We start from the raw sequence: 20,388 nt of genomic DNA on the forward strand, positions 1-20,388 counted from the left end.
TTGTCTAGCTTTTACTTTGTTGATTGTAAATTCTCATTATCTTTTCTACATACTTTCTATTTGATTATAGTCATTTATCTTTACACTGAAAGTGTTTTTCTTTCACTTATTTTAATTACATTTTTGGGGGCAATTTCATCTCGCGACCAACTTGGACATCTGCCGTGACCCAGAAGTGCGTCCCGACCCATAGTTTGGGAACCACTGGTCTAGAAGACCATTATCTGGAGGAATCAGGCACCTTAACTTTTTTCTAAACCTATCTCTCCTCCCGCTCCCCACCACCCAGGCATTTGAAGGAGATTTCGGAGCTGCAGGCCCACCAGAGAGGGGAAATAGAGCTGCTGTACCGAAGGCTGGGTAAAGCCACTCCACCCCCCCTAGGTTTCTCCCACACAGCTCCCCCCAAGCGGAAGAGCAAGCACAAGCACAAACTGAAGGCTGGCAAACTCCTCAGTCCTCTGGTACAACAGCTGAGGAACGTTACCACCAAAACCAGTGATTCTAGCAAAACCAGTGAGTATGAGGGCACTGAAACCAGTCACTCCACTGATGGTGTTGAACTGAGAGATACACCTGGGATTGAACCCAGCTTGTCTGCGCAACTTAAGATTGCATCAGCCCACTAAAGCCTGGGCAGGTTCTCAGGTCTGAGGCAAGGTAACTCTCATCATGTGTATATAGTAGCAGGTTTAAATTATAATATATGGGCCGTGGTCAAAATAATTGACCTAAATAGGGAACAGGGTGCCATTTGTGATGCACTTTGTCTATCTGTCCAGGTTTCTGTGTGTAATATTTACAGTTGAAATCGGAAGTTTACATACATCTTAGCCAAATACATTTGAACTCAGTTTTTCACAATTCCTGACGTTTAATCCCAGCAAAGATTCCCTGTTTTAGGTCAGTTAGGATCACCACTTTATTGTAAGAATGTGAAATGTCAGAATAATAGTAAAGAGAATGATTTGTTTCAGCGTTTATTTCTTTCATCACATTCCCAGTGGGTCAGAAGTTTACATACACTCAATGATTACTTGGTAGCATTACCTTTAAATTGTTTAACTTGGGTCAAACGGTTCGGGTAGCCTTCCACAAGCTTTCCACAATAAGTTGGGGGAATTTTGGCCCATTCCTCTTGACAGACCTGGTGTAACTGAGTCAAGTTTGTAGGCCTCCTTGCTCGCACACTCTTTTTCAGTTCTGCCCACAAATGTTCTATAGGATTGAGGTCAGGGCTTTGTAATGGCCACTCCAACACATTGACTTTGTTGTCCTTTAGCCATTTTGCCACAACTTTGGAAGTATACTTGGGGTCATTGTCCATTTGGAAGACCCATTTGCGACCAAGCTTTAACTTTAACTGATGTCTTGAGATGTTGCTTCAATATATCCACATAATTTTTCTCCATCATGATGCCATCTATTTTGTGAAGTGCACCAGTCCCTCCTGCAGCAAAGCACCCCCACAACATGATGCTGCCACCCCCGTGCTTCACGGTTTGGATTGTGTTCTTCGGCTTGCAAGCCTCCCCCTTTTTCCTCCAAACATAACGGTTCTTATGGGGAAACAGTTTTATTTTTGCTTCATCAGACCAGAGGACATTTCTCCAAAAAGTATGATCTTTGTCCCCATGTGCAGTTGCAAACCGTAGTCTGTTTTTTTATGGTGGTTTTGGAGCACTGGCTTCTTCATTGCTGAGCGACCTTTCAGGTTATATCGATATAGGACTCGTTTTACTGTGGATATAGATACTTTTGTACCTGTTTCTTCCAGCATCTTCACAAGGTCCTTTGCTGTTGTTCTGGGATTGATTTGCACTTTCCGCACCAAAGTATGTTCATCTCTAGGAGACAGAATGCGTCTTCTTCCTGAGCGGTATGACGGCTGCATGGTCCCATGGTGTTTATACTTGAGTACTCTTGTTTGTACAGATGAACATGGTACCTTCAGGCATTTGGAAATTCCTCCTAAGGATGAACCAGACATGTGGAGGTCTACAATCTTTTTTTCTGAGGTTGTGGCTGATTTCTTTTGATGTTCCCATGATGTCAAGCATAGAAGCACTGAGTTTGAAGGTAGTCCTTGAAATACATCCACAGGTACACCTCCAATAGACTCAAATTATGTCAATTAGCCTATCAGAAGCTTCTAAAGCCATGGCATCATTTTCTGAAATTTTCCAAACTGTTTAAAGGCACAGTCAACTTTGTGTATGTAAACTTCTGACCCACTGGAATTGTGATACAATCTGAAATAATCTGTCTGTAAACAATTGTTGGGAAAAATGCTTGTGTCATGCACAAAGTAGATGTCTTATCCGACTTGCCAAAACTGTAGTTTGTTAACAAGAACTTTGTGGAGTGGTTGAAAAACGAGTTTTAATGACTCCAACCCAAGTGTACGTAAACTTCCGACTTCAACTGTATATTGGTCTGTGTAGGTGAGCCTACAGTGAGTCTGAACGGGTCTCCAGCAAAAGCTCCAGTTCAGTCAGACAGCCGAGCCCATTCAGGTACCAGTCACCTGGCTACCTCCACCTCTGAGCCCGTCCAGACCCAGCAGCCCTGCTCCCTCAAGGGTTCCCTCTCCTCAGACAACATTTACGCTGGAGCTGGACTACACGGAGAGGGGACAGGTCCACAGACTCCACCAAGCCAAGGTGACCCACAAACTACATGTCCCAACATGCAAAAGGAGACACTATCAGAGTTTCCAAATTCCGGTAACTTTCCAAAAAATTGCCAGGTTTTCCAGAAATCCTGGGTTGAGGATATCAGATTTCCTGCTTTATTCCCTCCTAATTCTGTGAATATTCCAACTTGGATTTCTGGAAAACCTGAGAATTGGGGAATGTAATTGGGGAATGTAATTGGAATTTTGCAACCCTAACTGTCTGTTTTATTACTTTATTACATTCGTTTCACCCAAATGACAAGCAACAGATACAGATCAATATTGTGGGTCATACTCATGTTTAGAGGAAGTGCTGCAATAGGATGCCATAGAAAATGTGTTTTATATGATGGAACACAAAGTTACCTTCATCAGGCATCTGTAGCCTTTAACATATGGTTCTGACAGAGGTTGCTGTTCATTTCTCAAGCGGGTTCTGGTCAGAGCTGTGTGCTCTTCTTACCCTGATGTTCTGTGTCTCCTCTCCTCCTTTCCTCTCCTCCTCCTCTCCACAGGCTGGCCTGCTTACCCTCCACCACCTGAGAGAGTGACCTATAAAACCAGTAGCAAACCACGCGCTAGATTCCTCAGTGGGCCTGTGTCTCTGTCTATCTGTTTGTATCTCCTCCTCTCCTCCATTGCTCCACCACTCCCCACTCACTCTGCTTCTTGTCCTCCTCCACTGCTCTCCTTCCTCCCCTCCATTCTCCTCTTTTCATGTCTTCCTCTTCTTCTCGCCTCCTCGCCGCTCCTCCTCTTTACCCAGTGAGCCGAATTACTTTGAAAAGATGTAAAGATGATGTTGAGATTACGTTCATTTTCTGTTCTGAACAAAAGTTGAAAAGACGTATTTTCCCGGATGTTGAAAATACATTTATCCAGACATAAAAAATACATCTTTTTGGTGTTATTGTTTCTATGGTCATATTTCAACCCTACATAATTGAACGTATAATTCTTTCGTCATTAATATTTAAATATATCAGATTACAGGAAAATGGAGCAAAATGAAGATTTCAGTATAGAATATTTATTATTACTCCCATCTGTCACCTTTTCAAAAGCTTCAGAACTGGAAGTGATCCTGTTTTCTGACAACCAACAGAAAGAACACTTCAACCACAACAACATTATCAGTAACCGTTACAGAAACTCTTTACTTGCTATGACTGTGATGTTTGTCGACCTTAGTTGAATACACTGACTGTAAGTTGCTCTGGATAAGAGTGTCTGCTCAATGAACTAAATGTAAAAATGAACACACAACTGGGCATTATTCAAATGAGCTCCGGTCGTTCCGGACTCTAATGTGCAGTCCAAACTTGTGAAACATATACGTCTATGATTGGTTCAGATTTGGTACTAAAAATCAACGTCTATGGATCAAAAAACGACATCTGTGGCCGTTGAAGTACTGACCATTTTTAAACTATGTCCGGATATCCTCATCCTGTAGCTCTTTTATGTTTTTTCTCCCCCTCTTTTTCCTTCTTCCATACCATCCTCTCCCCTGTGTCTCTCTGATTCTCTGAACTACAGTGAAATGTCTCTCTCTGTCTGTTGTGCTTGGCTGATGAGTAGTGGATGCAGTAGTAATAGTAGTAATGCACTGCAGCAGTACTGTGTACTCAGCTCACTCTCACTCTCTGCTCCTGTCTGTCTGTGTAACTCTGCCTCTCTGCCCCTGCAGTCCTGCCTAGTGGACCCTGTCTGCATGGCTACACACAGCCACTGTTATTTTGCGCCCTGTTGGTTACGAGCTCTCTCTCTCTCTCTCTCTCTCTCTCTCTCTCAGACCTCTCTCAGACCTCTCTCTCAGACCTCTCTCTCTCTCTCAGATCTCTCTCTCTCTGTCTCTCTCTCTCAGACCTCTCTCTCTCAGACCTCTCTCTCTCAGATCTCTCTCTCTCTCTCTCTCAGACCTCTCTCTCTCTCTCAGACCCCTCTCTCTCTCTCAGACCTCTCTCTCTCAGAACTCTCTCTCTCAGAACTCTCTCTCAGAACTCTCTTTCTCTCAGACCTCTCTCTCTCTCAGACCTCTCTCTCTCTCAGACCTCTCACAGTTCTGTGGCTCACTTCTAGAGGGACTGCATGATTGGCCTGTCCATCTGTATTCAGATAGTTGTCTGAACCGTGCTTTCCCACGGTGTTATGTGTGTGATGATGCTGCATCTGGCTTTTGAGCAGATCTTTGTAGCAGTGTGACTGTATGTTTTTAGACGTACGTCTATGTGTGTTTATGTTTTCCGTGTTGCTTGGAGTCCTAACTCTGTTTATCTCCTAGGGTCAACTCTGAAACGTCTCTGCCTTGGTAAAGAGCGTGGTAGGGGTAAGTATAATTTGCAGAAAAGACATTAGCCATTTAGAGAATCCCAAACTATTTATTGTATTTATCTATTCATGAATTCATTGATTTTATTATTGTATCTACTCATGTACCTTGTTTTCTTTCCCCAAAAGCTCCTCTCATGAGTAAGAGTAGAAGTACATTTCATTAGATTAGAATGCATTTTATAAACAAGAGGGGCCTTCTAGTGTTCATTTGAACTACATTTACTTAGATAACATGTTTCAGCAACAGAGCTAGTTGGGACCAGAGTATGTAAGCGGAGTTCAGCGGTCGGAAATCCCACTAGTTCCTCACGCTCCACGTCCTTTCCAACCACTTCCAACCAGTTCGTTAAAAAAACACTCCTTCCTCACAGGAAAAAATAAAATAAAATAAAATTTGCTCCATTCATTAAAATCACCATTGAACCAACAACCATCTATTTCTGTCACTACCTGGACCATTTGGTTTTGAAGTACTGAAACCAAACCATATGATTTGAATTGAAAATTATTTGAATAAACAACATGAAAAGGTGACTGTAAGAAGCGCTAATCATTTGAAATAGGCTACATGTCGTATTAAATGGCATAGACACACTCTAAATAGGTCAGGAGTCAGCCAAGTATTGTATTACTTAGGCTATATTATTAGCCATTTATTTCAATTATTTCAAGGCCATACCCTACAAAGAAATACATTGTGAAGCATTTGCAAGTGCAACACACTAGGCTTGGCAGGAACGTTATAGCGCTCAGCGTTTAAACGACATTTGTTGTATTAAATCATTTTAGTCAATTAATTTCCCATATAGGCTGACTTAGAATTATATACAAATGAAACTAAAAATGCCTTATTAGGCTCGGTCTACAGTGCCTTTGAATTCATTTTTTAGAAACATGAAGCCAGAGTCTGGCTCCAGGCTCATGCGATGGTGCCTGGAGAGCAGGCCAGCTGCGGAGAATATCCTCTCTGCGTTTGCAGAGCCACTGTGGATGCTAAACACCCCTCAGGCTACTCTTGCTAGGCAGGGATGCAGAGTTTTTATTTTTCTATAGGTAGGTCTAAATGTTTTTAGGCAAAATAACCCTATTAAAACAGAAAGCTCCTTGAACGGGTAATGTAATATGTCAGGCCTATTGGGCAAAAATCTATTAGAACCCATTGTATAGATAATATAACATTTAAGAGATCACATTCTTTTGTTTATAAATCATTTGCTACAATGACACACTTAGCTCGCTTACCCACCTCATTCCTTTCTGTTAGCATGTGCATCATGCTTTTGGGATCGGTGTCTTTTCAGATTCCACAATGATTATTTAGCTGTGGACACTACATCACTGCATTCCCTCTCTTTCTCTTGGTGAAAATATTCAGCCACATCCATGACAGTAGCTAAAGCAAGGGGCAGTAGCAGCACACAAGTAGCCTACAAATGCATGCTGGGTCGGGCATTTCCTGAGCTCCTGAAGTGAGTGGTACTGGAGCGAAATTGGAGCAGGTGAGAAGGCCGAGGCTCCAGCCTTTGGGAATCTCGCTCAGCACTCCAGTCAAATTGGGCACTCCTCGCTCTGCTCCAGCTCCGCTCCGCTCACATACTCTGTTTGGAACTTGAGGCAGGGTCTGAACAGTATATCCATCTCCCAGGGACTGGATCAGGCTCAGGTGCATCCAACCAGCCGTCCCAGCAACAGACAGCCAGCTCCACCCCTCCTCCCCACCAGCCAATAGCAGGGTTGGCCCAAGCCCAGGCCAACAACAGCAACAACAAGACAGGCACCTTCACTGGCACTTACCCTGGCGCCTACATAGGCTCCTATGCAGGGTCCTTCACAGATGACCTCCACAGACTGGTGGATGACTGGGCCATGGAGGCTCTGGCTGTCTCCTGGCGGCCGCGGCCCAGTTCCCTCAGCCTCAGTGGGCAGCCGCGTTGGAACGACGACCCCATGGGGCCCCGAACCAGAGCCAGACTGGCCAGCGCTCCAGATGTGAGTAGTTGTTGGATACGGTATGTATCTGTGTTTAACTGTTTATGTACTATGCATTATTTATTAGTAGGGGTGTAGCTAAATGGGTTCAACTAGTGTTTGTTTTCTTTAAAATTATATATTGATTTTTCTGCACTTGATTGATCATTTCTTGCACAATAGAACCAGGGTGGGAAATGTACTTTTTGGTCCACCAGCCACTGTGGTAGGTAGATAAAAAAAATCTACCAGCCAATCAGATCTTTCAAAAGCCTAAATATTTTCCTTTACTTACACCCCAAAAAAGCTTCCTTTTCACTAATAACTGATTATTTATTTGACCAAGAAATATATTACTAGTAATAAGTAATGTGGTATATTGCTCAATTTAATGAAATGTGTGTGACCTGAATCTTTTATCCAATGTACAGTATGTTAAAATGAATAATTTAGATAAAATAGTAAAAACAGATTAACAGTTCTATAACTGAGTATTATGCATCAACAAAGTGCCTTCCCTACCACACAATGCTGAGTCATGCAGCTTATTTTATTGATTATTATAAACTGGGTGGTTCGAGCCCTGAATTCTGATTGGCTGGCAGCATTGGTATTTCAGACTGTATACCACAAGTATGACAAAACATGTATTTTTACTGCTCTAATTACGTTGGTAACCAGTTTATAATAGCAATAAGGCACCTCGGGGGTTTGTGGTAAATGGCCAATATACCACACCCCCTCGGTCCATATTGTGTAATTATAGTCCAGGGCTCTAAACTGACATTGGTTACACGGGGTACATAAATTGAAATTTAGAAGCACACAAATAGGTGTAGGAGCACAATATAACAATTTGGGTGTTTTAGTGATAAGAATTAATAAGAGTTTATGAATAAAAGTTGTTTTGAGGCTTCAATACTCAGATAAGCACAATGTACCCCCAAATATTTGAGTCATTAGGGGTGTGTTCATAAATTCACTCTGGAGTGCCAGAGTGTGCTCTGGGCATTCGTAAATTCAGAGTTTGGTCAGATTGTCCCTTAGTAAATAATGCGTTCCGTAGGGACGGTCTTTGCTGTTCTGTCGCCATAGGCAAGCCAAAAAATATCGCCCCTCCCCCCACATAACTAGTATAGTCCCAGTAAGCAAAATTATGTTGAAGATACGTTTAAAATATGTATTTTCCAGACGTTGAAGTTAGGTTCAATTTAGGTTCTGAATGAAAGGTGAAAATGTATTTTCCAGATGTTGAAATCATGCACATTTGTGGTTCTGAATGAAAATTGAAAATAAGTCATTTATAGATGTCTATGTTTGGGTCAAATCAAGGCTGGTCCAGACCAGACAGAATCTGAACCAAACATAGACGTCTGTGATTGGTTCAGATTTGGTCCGGACCAGAAACCAATGTCCGTGGATGTGGAAATCAAGGCCAGTCTGGATCTGCACCAAAAAAATACCAAAAGTCCAAAAGTGTCTGCGTCAGTCCGTGCTTACTGAGGTGTAGCCTACAGTGTTGCTTGAAATGGAATTTTATGAATGCCCATCTATGTGGTAAGCTTACCATTTGTAAAACACCAAAACTCTACTTCCGGACAGGACCAAAAAAAGATGTCCAAAAGACGTCAGCTCATGCTTACTGGGGTGTAGCCTAACATGCCATTGCATTGACTTAGTTAGTCTTGATTCCTGTGACTAATCAGTTTGGCTATTTAAGCTCTGAATAGCAGCTACCCAACTTGATCAGCAGTTATCGCGAGCCTATTTGCAATGTGTTTACACAGCGGGAAATGCAGAAGTATTTTCTTTTTAAATATGATCAGCTTGTCAAAAATGTATGGATACAAACTTGAAACCACTGATCATGACAATGCAACTCCTGGACAACAGTTGTGATTGTCCATTCCATATTGTCCATTTTACTTTGGCTGTTTTTAGGATATGTTCTTTGTTGACATGACAGCATATTTTCTATTTGATTGAGCGCCATTCAGGTTAGGCTATTTGTTTGGCGAAACCTTCATGATGTTAAAAGTGTCCTTCTCATTACATTGTAATACATTTTATCTCCAGCCTGAAGGCTACAGAAAAGACCACATAGTCTTTCTACCATATCCTATAACTTCTACATGTTTTATGTTAGATACATTTTGACCCGAACTTTGGTGGAGCACTGCAGAGATGCTTCTCTCCAACAGCACCCTGGGAATGGGACAAGTAAAATATTTTGCGCCCCTGCCTTTGACAAAGTGGACACTGCTTATCAAAGGGTGTAGTCAGCGCTCACCTAAAGAGCCCATATTCAAATCAAATCAACATTTATTGGTCACACACATGTTTAGCAGATGTTATTGAGGGTGTTGTGAAATGCCACTGGTTTGGGAGAAATTGTCATTGTTTTTGGGCAGAATTATGTGAGGTTTTATGTGTTGTTGTTGGAGGTGTACCTTGGTCACTTTAGCTCAGAAAATGCCGCCTACCTCAATCTACCACTATGGGCGGCTACCTAATCCTGCCTAATGAGTGGGCGAGCCGTGGCGTTTCGCTCTCGCGTTCAGAGCGCACACTGGACACTCTGGCCCGAGGAGGAGTAGTGTTGATCTGAGTGTTCTGACCTCACAACATGAGTCAAGCACCCAAGCTAACTGGCTAAAGTTGGCTAGCTTGCTAGCTACTTCTAGACACAAATAAGAGAACGCCTCACTCTGCCCATTTTACTCACCCCAGCAGAGCTGGTTAGGCTGTTTTCATGTTATCTAGAGCGTTGGTGACTGTAACTGTGCTGCTGGCACAGTTACAGTCTGTTTACTGACAGCGGTCATATTCAACGGGTGTTGCTCGTCAACGGATGTTGCTCGTTCGTATATTCATCAGTTATTCTGCACTCTGGCACACTCAGAAGGGAGTGCTCTGAAATCGGAGTAGATAGTGTGAATTTACGAACGCACTCAGTGAGACAAATAAAATGTGTTATCTGCCCCTTTAAAAAGTTCTTATGGCGGCAATCCCGTTAACGGGATAATTTTCATCAACAACCACTGAATTGCATAGCGCCACATTCAAATAATATTACTAAATATATTTATATTCATGAAATCACAAGTGAGATATAGCAAAACACAGCTTAGCCTTTTGTTAATCCACCTGTCGTTTCAGATTTTGAAAATATGTTTTACAGCGAAAGCAATCCAAGCTTTTGTGTACATTTATCGATCGCTCGACAAAACATTATGAAGACCTAGCATCAAGTAGCTTGGTCACGAAAATCAGAAAAGCAATCAAATGAATCGTTTACCTTTGATGATCTTTGGATGTTTTCACTCACGAGACTCCCAGTTACACAATAAATGTTCCTTTTGGTCCATAAAGATTATTTTTATATCCAAAATACCAGAAATCCAAAGGAAAGAGCGGTCACGACAATGCAGACAAATACCAAATAGTATCCATAATGTCCACAGAAACATGCCAAACGTTTTTTTATAATCAATCCTCAGGTTGTTTTTAAAATATATAATTGATAATATATCAACCGCAACTGTCTTTTTCAGTAGGAGAGGGAAAGGCAATGGCTGCCCAAACTCTGTTGCGCATACAAAACGCTGCTGGCACCCGGACATACATGACGCAATGTTATCTTTCTCGCTCATTTTTCAAAATAAAAGCCTGAAACTATGTCTGAAGACTGTTGACACCTTGAGGAAGCGATAGGAAAATGAATCTGGTTGATATCCCTTTAAATGGAGCAAAGGCAGGCTATGGAAAATGAAGTTTTCAAAATAGAAGCCACTTCCTGGTTTGATTTTCCTCTGGGTTTCGCCTGCATTATCAGTTCTGTTATCATCACAGACAATATTTTGACAGTTTTGGAAACTTTAGAGTGTTTTCTATCCAATACTCATAACAATATGCATATATTAGCAACTGAGACTGAGGAGCAGGCCGTTTACTTTGGGCAACTTATTCATCCAAGCTACTCAATACTGCCCCCCAGCCATAAGAAGTTAAGGGGCGGGCTGTTACCGTAGTAACGGCCACTCGATGTCTGTCAGAGATGAGAATCTCTGTCTAGTCCCAGTCAGGGTAGCAGTTTTTGCGGGTTTGCAGTCAAATTGGGTTACATTGACAAAAACATGTATTGGTTGTGGGTGGCGCATTTTTGGGCTACTCCTATATTGAACCGCTGCCACCATGGCATTTGTCTTTAAAAATATATATATTTCCTTGTTGTTTAATCAGCAGTCAAAACAAGTTAAATTGACATCCATTGATAGAAAATGCTTAATATCTTTTCTCTCGATAATGTTATGGGAAAAGGGTTTATTGGATAAATGCTGCGCTAAAAACATGTTGGGATAGTTTTCAGGCCTTGTGGGCAAGTTTTCAGAGGTCATTGGGCTCTAAATTTTATCTGGACCTGGCAACCCTGGTCCCATTTGGTATTATATAGAACATCCTGGTCCTGCCAGCCTGTGGGGGAAAACATCTGGTTACCTAGGTTACCCCATTGACTCACAGCAGAAACTTGACTTTTTTCAAAGACATTATTCTTGTTGTCTGCTTGTTTTAGTCATTTACAAAACTACATTTAAGAAAAGTACAACATGTCTAAAGATTACTTTTCTACATTGCCTGCTCCCGAGAAATCTTACTACTTACTACTATGTAATATTGAAGAGCTTCCCCCGAATTTGTTCTTAAATGACTTGCCTAGTTAAGTAAAGGTAAATAAAATTTCCCTTTTCATGAAGGTGCTAGCAGCCACGTCAGTGCTAGCTAGCTAACGACCGGAACATTATGTTCGCCAAGAGCAACTTCAAACAAACTGACTATACAGCTACAAGGAGTGAGTGGACTTACAAATGAACTATACTAAACAATTTATATGTCTTACCTGTGATGAAATGTTTTCAACACACATAGCTACTCTACCGGTCAAACGTTTTAGAACACCTACTCATTCAAAGGTTTTTCTTTATTTGTACTATTTTCTACATTGTAGAATAAAAGTGAAGACATCAAAACAATGAAATAACACATATGGAATGATGTAGTACCAAATGATCAATTATTTTCCCCTAACCCTATCATCCCTCCCCTAATTGGAGTAAACTAATGGATAACAGTACTTATGCTTCTACTTCCAGCTTATACATACTATACATTTTACGACAGTATCGTTTTGTTTGTTTTTAGTCCCATCTTTCAGCTACCCTCAAACCCTCCCTTCTATCTCTGAAGACCATCCAGTTTTGATTTCTAGCTGCCATATATTTTTTAACTGTGCTGTGATGTTTCACAAAATTTCTGAAACGTTCTATTCTCATAGTTTCTACAGATTCTAAATTAAAGATAAACATTTTTGCGAAGAGTATTATTATATTATTATATCAATTGACTATGACTTTTCAAATCACCCAGTAGGGCTATTTGCAGAGTTAGCTCCAAGCAAATGTTGCAATTTTTCAGCCATTTGGACTATCTTATTGCTAGCAGCAGACAGTTGCAGAAAACTCAAACCAATATTGAAAAACAACATAGCGTGTTAACAAAATACTGTAACTAGCCATGAACATGATAACAAAGTCACACTTTAGTAGCCTTTCGGGTCAATTTGACTTTTCATTGAAAAAACTGTTGTCAAATGATCTGTGTGACAACCTGCCAATATGGCTGGTGAAATAGGCATTCTAACCTGCCATTGCCAAAATTTCCCTGCATTTGACAGCTAGTGGGTGTTCATTTCCCACCCAGAATAGAAACAATGGACTAGTCCCAAAGTGCAAAACCTACCAGCTGGCACTCCAGACAGACTTAATCACAGGTTGAATTAATTTGAAAGAAAACAATTACTATTTGAAGCCAGGTCTGGAATAGTTAAGATGAAAGCCTGTGGTGACTGAAAGCTCACCTATATATCTTTCTCCTCAGACACCTGCCAGGACAGCCCCTGGCTTTGAAGGCCCCCAACTCTCCCTGTCATGGCCGATGATTGACAGCCAGGCCCAGGGGTCAGTGATGAGGACCAGCTCCCCGGGACAAGCAGGGTTCCATCCTAGCTATCTGGTGGCCCATCCAGCCCCAGACCTGTTTGGGGGGCTGCCACCTTCGCCCCTCTCACCCTTCTGTGTAAGCCAGTGGCCTGAGCTGCTGTCCTCCTTGGGTTCAGGGGTGTTTGCTTTCCCTATCATGCCCCCAGCCTGGGGCACCCCCACTTCCGCCCCTGCTCCACCCTACGAGCCCCCCGACCCCAAAACCAGGACCCTCTAATCCTCTAACCCCTGTAGCATCATGTCTTCCAACTATGTTACCAAAAAATAAGTCATATGTAGTTAGAGCTGTGGTCTACTCTACGCACAGTATGTAAACTGTATATATTTAACCAGCATGTATGTATATAGTAAGCATTTGTATATATAGCCCATATATGTTGTTATCAATGTGTGTGACATCAACCTCAATTTACATACCTCATATGTATGTACATAAGGGACATATGTATATTTTATCATCTGTGTGAATGTGTTGTACTGTATTTAAGGTGTGTAATACATTCATTATATTTGCATAATCCATTCATTTGTTTGTGCATATAAGCTTTCTGTGTATTTAAATTATCTATTCCTATATCATTCATTGCTACTGTAAGTCTTTGTACATAAACTGTTTATGTTTTTGTGTTTATCACCCATATGTGTGTATGTGTACCCCTGTGTGTGTGTGTTTTTGTGAGACAGTGTGTGTCCAACATGTTATCCATATGTACAGTAGGGCCTGCAGGGCTCTATCCTAACCCAGACGAGAGCCATTCACCATCTTGCCGTCACTGTGAAGCCTCATCTACCTGGTTACCAGCCTGGTCTCCCTGGTTACGAGCCTTGTTACCCAGGTCACCAGCTGTGTCACCCTGGTTAACAGCCTGGTCACACTGTTGGTTTCCCTGGTTACCAGCCGTGTCACCCTGGTTACCAGGACCGCCTGCTTTATTACTCTGACATTTATGTTGTAATATACTTCCTTCATTTTCATTGAAACTCTTACAACGCTAGTGCTTGAAATAGTCCTAGGAAATGTGGAAGAACTTGAACTTAACCTTCAGGAGAAATATCCTGCAAGAGTGCCTTGAACAGTAGTTTCAGTTAATTCTGGAGACAAGCATGAGGCCATTTGAGATAAGTTAGGATAATGGGGTCATATTATGTGTGTGGTTTTGTCTTTAAAGGTACTAGGTATATTTGTGTGAATGTTATATTTAGGAAAAAAACAGGTTGGTTATATTCAGGTTGCCAATTTAGAATGTTGGGAGTATGACCATGGTATTGGTTGTTTTGTGAATATTATAGTAACAGATGGGACATGATCTAATGTACTACTGTAAGATTCACACAGTGCACTGAAGCTATGTGTTGGCCTCTTTGTCCAGAGGCTTCTACAAAGCAGTAGATATATACGATTTTGCTCCACTGACCACGGCCTGCATGAACACACACTAAAGCTTGCACGGGATAAGTGCAAGAGTTAGGGGCATTCTCTGGGTGAGAGCTAGTGTTACTTGGCCGTCACAAAACAGTGGATATTTCGTACTGTACTGTACAGTATGAGTAGAACTGAAGGGTTTCTCAGTATGGACATTCCTACAGTATGCCTTATTGTAGGTTTGAATCATTCACCTGTGTGGTTTCAGTATTAAGTGGGTCATTCCACGAATAGTGCCTTTCATGGCCTTGTGACGTTGTGTGCGTGTGTACATTTTTATAAAATACGTCATTTAACCGTTAGTTCACATACTTCTCCGCTCTTACCGAGCTAAGCACTCAATTTAACAGTCGGTTCACATAAGTCCAATAGTAGCGTGTTTTCATGAAAGTAAATTCCCATTTTGGCATGTCCCACATCATGTTTGACAATTTGAACCCGCTTCACCACAAACATTCCCAAAGTTTTCACCATCATTGTAAAGCCGTAGTTATTTTCCTGCTTTGACCAAGTACCAATGGGTCCCTCAGGTTTAAGGTCAGCCCTGTGACATGAACTGAACTCTCCTTTAAAAATAAAAATGTAACATCTAATAGTCAAAGCATAGTGTAAAAGCAGGTGAGCTGGGGCCCCTCTTTTTGTCCATTTCCAGTGTTTTGTGGTGGAGAACTGAGCGATTCGATCATAACACGTCAACCTCGTTACCCCTAGACAGATAGGCGACACATTTTTTAACAAGTTCGCATGTTTGGATAATCTTGCATTGAATTGCGCCTCTCTGTTCCATACCCCCTAAGTTATGGCTTAAGTAAGATGAAATCGTCAATGCTGTTACTTTAATTGGCACTTTTACAGCCATGTTTTTATGTAGTCTAACATGTACTCTTTATGACGGAAATAAATGTGTATTTGTATTATCACACTACCGACAAGGCACTCTATTCGTGGAATGACACAAGTATGGGTTTTGTTCATGCACAGTACCGTATGACATATATGAATGTTAGAGGCCGGTATGATATATAAGGATTTGTAATTTATCGCATGACCTAAACAAAGTTGACTCGTCTAAAGCCCATGTAGTAACCAACGGATAAAATGTGCATTTCATACGGTATCTGTGGAGGTTGTTGGTTAAAAAAAGTAATAATGTTCAATAAGGAGTTTGATCATTGACGTAAGATCAGTCATAATCTGTATCATAAGGATAATAAGTATACAGTTATACAGTGACTAATGTAGTGCTGTGTGTTAATGACAGAGAAGGGGCTATGTCTTCTAACTGCACAGTTCTTCCACTTTAGTCTTCTGAGATGGTCAGAATCACAAGACCAGCCCAGTGTATATCAATCAATACTTCTTTCATTTTGGTTTTGGGTTGTATGACGCAATCATTTAAATCCAGTATAACACACATCATCTTGTACAATAATATCTATCAACAAAGATCAGAAATCACATGACCCAAACAATCCCAGCAAAGGCTCCATACCCAGAATGCGAGATAAATAGTGTCTGTCACTACTACACCCATTCAGCCAATAGCTTCCTTTGCCAACCAGTTGGCAATTCTTGCAAATAAATCCTTTACTTGTTATGGTTTGAAGCGTTTCCTAACTGTACAGTCGTTCAGTCAGTTCAGTTTGAATTGAACTTTTGTAGACGAATAGTGCAGAATGTTCTGCTCTGAATCCAATCTCCATCCCATGCAAAGCGAGACTTCTGTTCTCTGTAAACAGCACCTGGCCTATGTAGCTATTGACAGGACTCATCATGCGCTCACTATACACAGCAAGGCTTTCTCTGAACTCTGATCTGTGACGCTTGCAGTAGAAGCTCTGCTCTCTGTACGATTGCTTTTGCCTAGCTTATACTCTCCCTGCACTTTCCTGACACACTGGTCAGTAGCGCTCATCTCGCTCACAAAGATTGTACATATTTGAAGACAGAAATAAATAATAAACTTGTTTTTGCTTGACAACATGTTTTCTCTGCGTCTGTTATATTCAGTAGCAGTGCGTGGGTAAAATCACTGGGTGAAGGTTCTGATTTCTGTGTGTGTGTGTGTGTGCGCCTTTGTGAAAGCAGAAAAACATGTTGACTCAACCTACTTGTAGAGAAACGCCAATGCCATCCTCCTCTCATGTTGACAAATTGGTATATCACTATGTTATACACTCTACAAATAAACGTGTCCTGGAATATCCTTTAGGGCAGTGGTTCCCAAACTTTTTATAGGCCCGTACCCCTTCAATCATTCAACCTCCAGCTGCATACCCCCTCTAGCACCAGGGTCAGCACACTCTCAAATGTTGCTTTTTTGCCATTACTATAGGCCTGCATTTATTAAACATAAGAATGAGTGAGTGGGAAGTGACAAAGAGCTTTTATAGGACAAGGGCACAAATAATAATATAATTCACAATAATTTTGCTCTTTATTTATCCATCTTACATATAAAACCTTATTTGTTCAACAAAAATTGTGAATAACTCACCACAGGTTAATGTGAAGGGTATGCTTGAAAGGATGCATATAACTCTGCAATGTTGGGCTGCATTGGAGAGAGTCTGTGTTAAATAATTTTCCACCCAGTTTGTGCCTGTATTTCGTTTTCATGCTAGTGAGGGCCGTGAATCCACTCTCACATAGGTACGTGGTTGCAAATGGCATCTGTGTCTTATCAGCTCGATTTGCCAAGGCAGAATACTCTGAGCGCAGCCCTATCCAGAAATCTGACAGTGGCTTCTGATTCAATTCAATTTTCATAGAATCGCTTGTTGCAATTTCGATGAGGCTCTCTTGTTCAGATATCGGTAAGTGGGCTTGAGGCAGGGGATGAAAGGGATAACGGATCCAGTTGTTTGTGTCGTCCGTTTCGTAAAAGTAACTGCGTAATTGCACACCCAGCTCACTCAGGTGCTTCGCTATATCACATTTGACGTTGTCCGTAAGCTTGAGTTTATTTGCACACAAAAATCATACAAATCATACAATGATGGAAAGACCTGTGTGTTGTCCTTGTTAATGCAGACAGAGAAGAGCTCCAACTTCTTAATCATACCCTCAATTTTGTCCCGCACATTGAATATAGTTGCAGAGAGTCCCTGTAATCCTAGAATCAGATCATTCATGCGAGAAAAAACATCACCCAGATAGGCCAGTGGTGTGAGAAACTCATCATCATGCAAGCGGTCAGACAAGTTAAAATGATGGTCAATAAAGAAAACTTTAAGCTCGTCTCTCAATTGAAAAAAAAAACGTGCCAATACTTTGCCCCTTGATAACCAGCGCACTTCTGTATGTTGTAAAAGCGTTACATGGTCGCTGCCCATATCATTGCATAATGCAAAAAATACACAAGAGTTCAGGGGCCTTGCTTTAACAAAGTGAACCATTTTCTCTGTAGTGTCCACAAATTATTTCAAGTTGTCAGGCATTCCCTTGGCAGCAAGAGGCTCTCAGTGGATGCTGCAGTGTACCCAAGTGACGTCGGGAGCAACTGCTTGCACGTGCGTTACCACTCCACTATATCTCCCTGTCATGGCTTTTGCGCCATCAGTACAGATAGCAACACATCTTGACCACCAAAGTCGATTTGATGTCACAAAGCTGTCCAGTACATTAAAAATATCCTCTCCTGTTGTCCTGGTTTCCAGTGTTTTGCAGAAGAGGATGTCTTCCTTAATTGACCCCCCATAAACTAACGGGCATTTACCAGGATCTGTGCCAGTCCCGCCAGGTCTGTTAACTCATCCAGCTGTAACGCATAGAATTCACTGGCTTGTATGCGAAGCAGTAATTGTTTCCAAACATCTCCTGCCATGTCACTGATGCATCATGAAACAGTGTTGTTTGATGAAGGCATTGGCTGTATAGTTTTTTGGGCTTTTTCTCCCAGCATTTTCCCAGCCATATCCACAGCAGCAGCAGAAATAAATGAGTCCTCCACAATAGTCTGGGGCTTGCCTGTCCTAACCACTCGGTAGCTCACCATATAAGACGCTTCTACCCCTTCTTATTAATGGTATCTGTTGCCTTAATACATGTCTTACTACTCGAAAGTCCTCTTTACTCTCGCTCCAAAAACTCTGGTGGCTTATTTTTCAAATTCTCATGTTTCGTTTCTAAATGTCTGAGCAAGAGTGAAGGTTTCCTGCGAGAGAGTAACGGTTAATGTGATTGGAGGTTAATTATTTGACTAGGCTACCTGTATTTGACATTGTGTTGTTATTTTGCTTAACACTAGATGGTTTAATTTAATTTTGGGCAGTGAAACGAGGCTACTCAGGTGAGAAAAAAAAACCCAAATGAATAGCCCCGTTGGATGGTATGGTTTGACAACCATCTAGTGGATGGAATTGCAGAATCTTCACCTGAGACCTGGATGGAGTCTGGGGACAAAGTGAGGGAAATTATCTCTGAGAAATTGAAGATAGACCACAGGAAGATTGAGGTGGCGCGTGTTCACAGGACTGGAAACCCACCACCGGCCCAGGTGATAGGCCCAGGCTGATAGTGGTCAAGTTCCTGAGGTTCAAAGACAAGGTAGCTGTTCTGGAAAGAGCCAAGAACTTGAGAGGAACGTATATCTTCCCCAACGAGGACTATCCTGAAGCTATGCACCGGAGGAGGACAGAACTGATCCCAGCCGTGAAAGCTGCCAGAGGGGGTGGGGACATTGCTTACATCCGCTATGACAGGCTCATTGTCCACCCTCCCTCCCAGAAGCCTGGAAGGGATGAGAGAGCCAAAGCTATGGGTTCGTAGCTTCAACCCTGCAGCACACGCACACCAATTGATTAATGGACTGCTGAATGTATGTTTTTTTTCTCTAGCTTTGTTTTCTCTTTTCAGTATTATGTCAATCTCTGATAAGCTACCCAGGAAATGGCTGAAAATAGCCCATATTAATATATGTAGCCTAAGAAATAAGGTTCATGAAATCAATAACTTGCTAACGTTCATATATTAGCCATTTCTGAAACTCGCTTAGATAATTCATTTGATGATACATCAGTAGCAATACAAGGATATAACATCTATAGAAGACACAGAAACGCTTATGGGGGAGGTGTTGCTTTATATATTCAGAGCCATATCCCTGTAATGCTTAGAGAAGATATTATTATGTCAAGTGTTATTGAAGTGTTGTGGTTGCAGGTTCACTTGGCACATCTAAAGCCTTTTCTTTTGGGGTGTTGATGTAGTCCACCAAGTGCTAACAATCAGTATCTAAATAATATGTGTGAAATGCTTGACAGTGTATGTGATGTAAACAGAGAGGTCTACTTTCTTGGGGAACTGAATATTGACTTGTTTTCATCATGCTGTCCTCTCTTGAGGAAGCTTCTTACTATAAGCAGTGCCTGTAATCTGGTTCAGGTTATTAATCAACCTACCATGGAGTTAGCAAACACTACAGGAACAAGACCATCCACATGTATCGATCACATTTGTACTAATGCTGGAGAACTTTGTTCTAAAGATGTATCCGTACCCATTGGATGCAGTGATCACAATATTGTGGCTATATCCAGGAAAGCCAAAGTTCCAACAACTGGGCCTAAAATAGTGTATAAGAGATGATACAAAAGCTGTGACTCTTATGTGGATGATGTTACAAATATTTGTTGGTCTGATGTGATTAAGGAGGAGCATCCAGACGCTGCACTTGATGAATATATTAAATTGCTTCTTCCAATTATTGATCAACATGCACCTGTTAAGAAACTGACTGTTAGAACTGTTAAGGTTCCATGGATTGATGAGGAATTGAAAAATTGTATGGTTGAAAGAGATGGGGCAAAAGGAGTGGCTAATAGGTCTGGCTGCACATCTGACTGGCTGACTTACTGCAAATTGAGAAATTATGTGACTAAACTCAACAAAAGAAGAATAAACTTTATTATGAAGTTCAGATCAATGAT

General features: G+C 41.4%; 1 protein-coding gene across 4 annotated transcripts in view; it reads left to right on the forward strand.

The window, feature by feature from the left end:
• wnk2 (WNK lysine deficient protein kinase 2) overlaps window positions 1-16,439 on the forward strand; it is a 72,129-nt gene extending 55,690 nt beyond the window's left edge. Inside the window, exons 23-28 of one of the 4 annotated variants that reach the window (XM_031834017.1) lie at window positions 290-516; window positions 2,445-2,663; window positions 3,193-3,291; window positions 4,962-5,006; window positions 6,657-7,020; window positions 12,914-16,439. In XM_031834017.1, the coding sequence (XP_031689877.1) occupies window positions 290-516; window positions 2,445-2,663; window positions 3,193-3,291; window positions 4,962-5,006; window positions 6,657-7,020; window positions 12,914-12,974 (1,015 nt within the window). In that variant the 3' untranslated portion in view covers window positions 12,975-16,439. The remainder of the gene's footprint in view (window positions 1-289; window positions 517-2,444; window positions 2,664-3,192; window positions 3,292-4,961; window positions 5,007-6,656; window positions 7,021-12,913) is intronic. The other 3 variants (XM_031833999.1, XM_031834006.1, XM_031834012.1) reach the window with 3 other exon arrangements.
• Window positions 16,440-20,388: the final 3,949 nt, after the last annotated feature.

The sequence above is a fragment of the Oncorhynchus kisutch genome, linkage group LG1 (assembly GCF_002021735.2).
Source record: "Oncorhynchus kisutch isolate 150728-3 linkage group LG1, Okis_V2, whole genome shotgun sequence".
Lineage (NCBI taxonomy): Eukaryota > Metazoa > Chordata > Actinopteri > Salmoniformes > Salmonidae > Oncorhynchus > Oncorhynchus kisutch.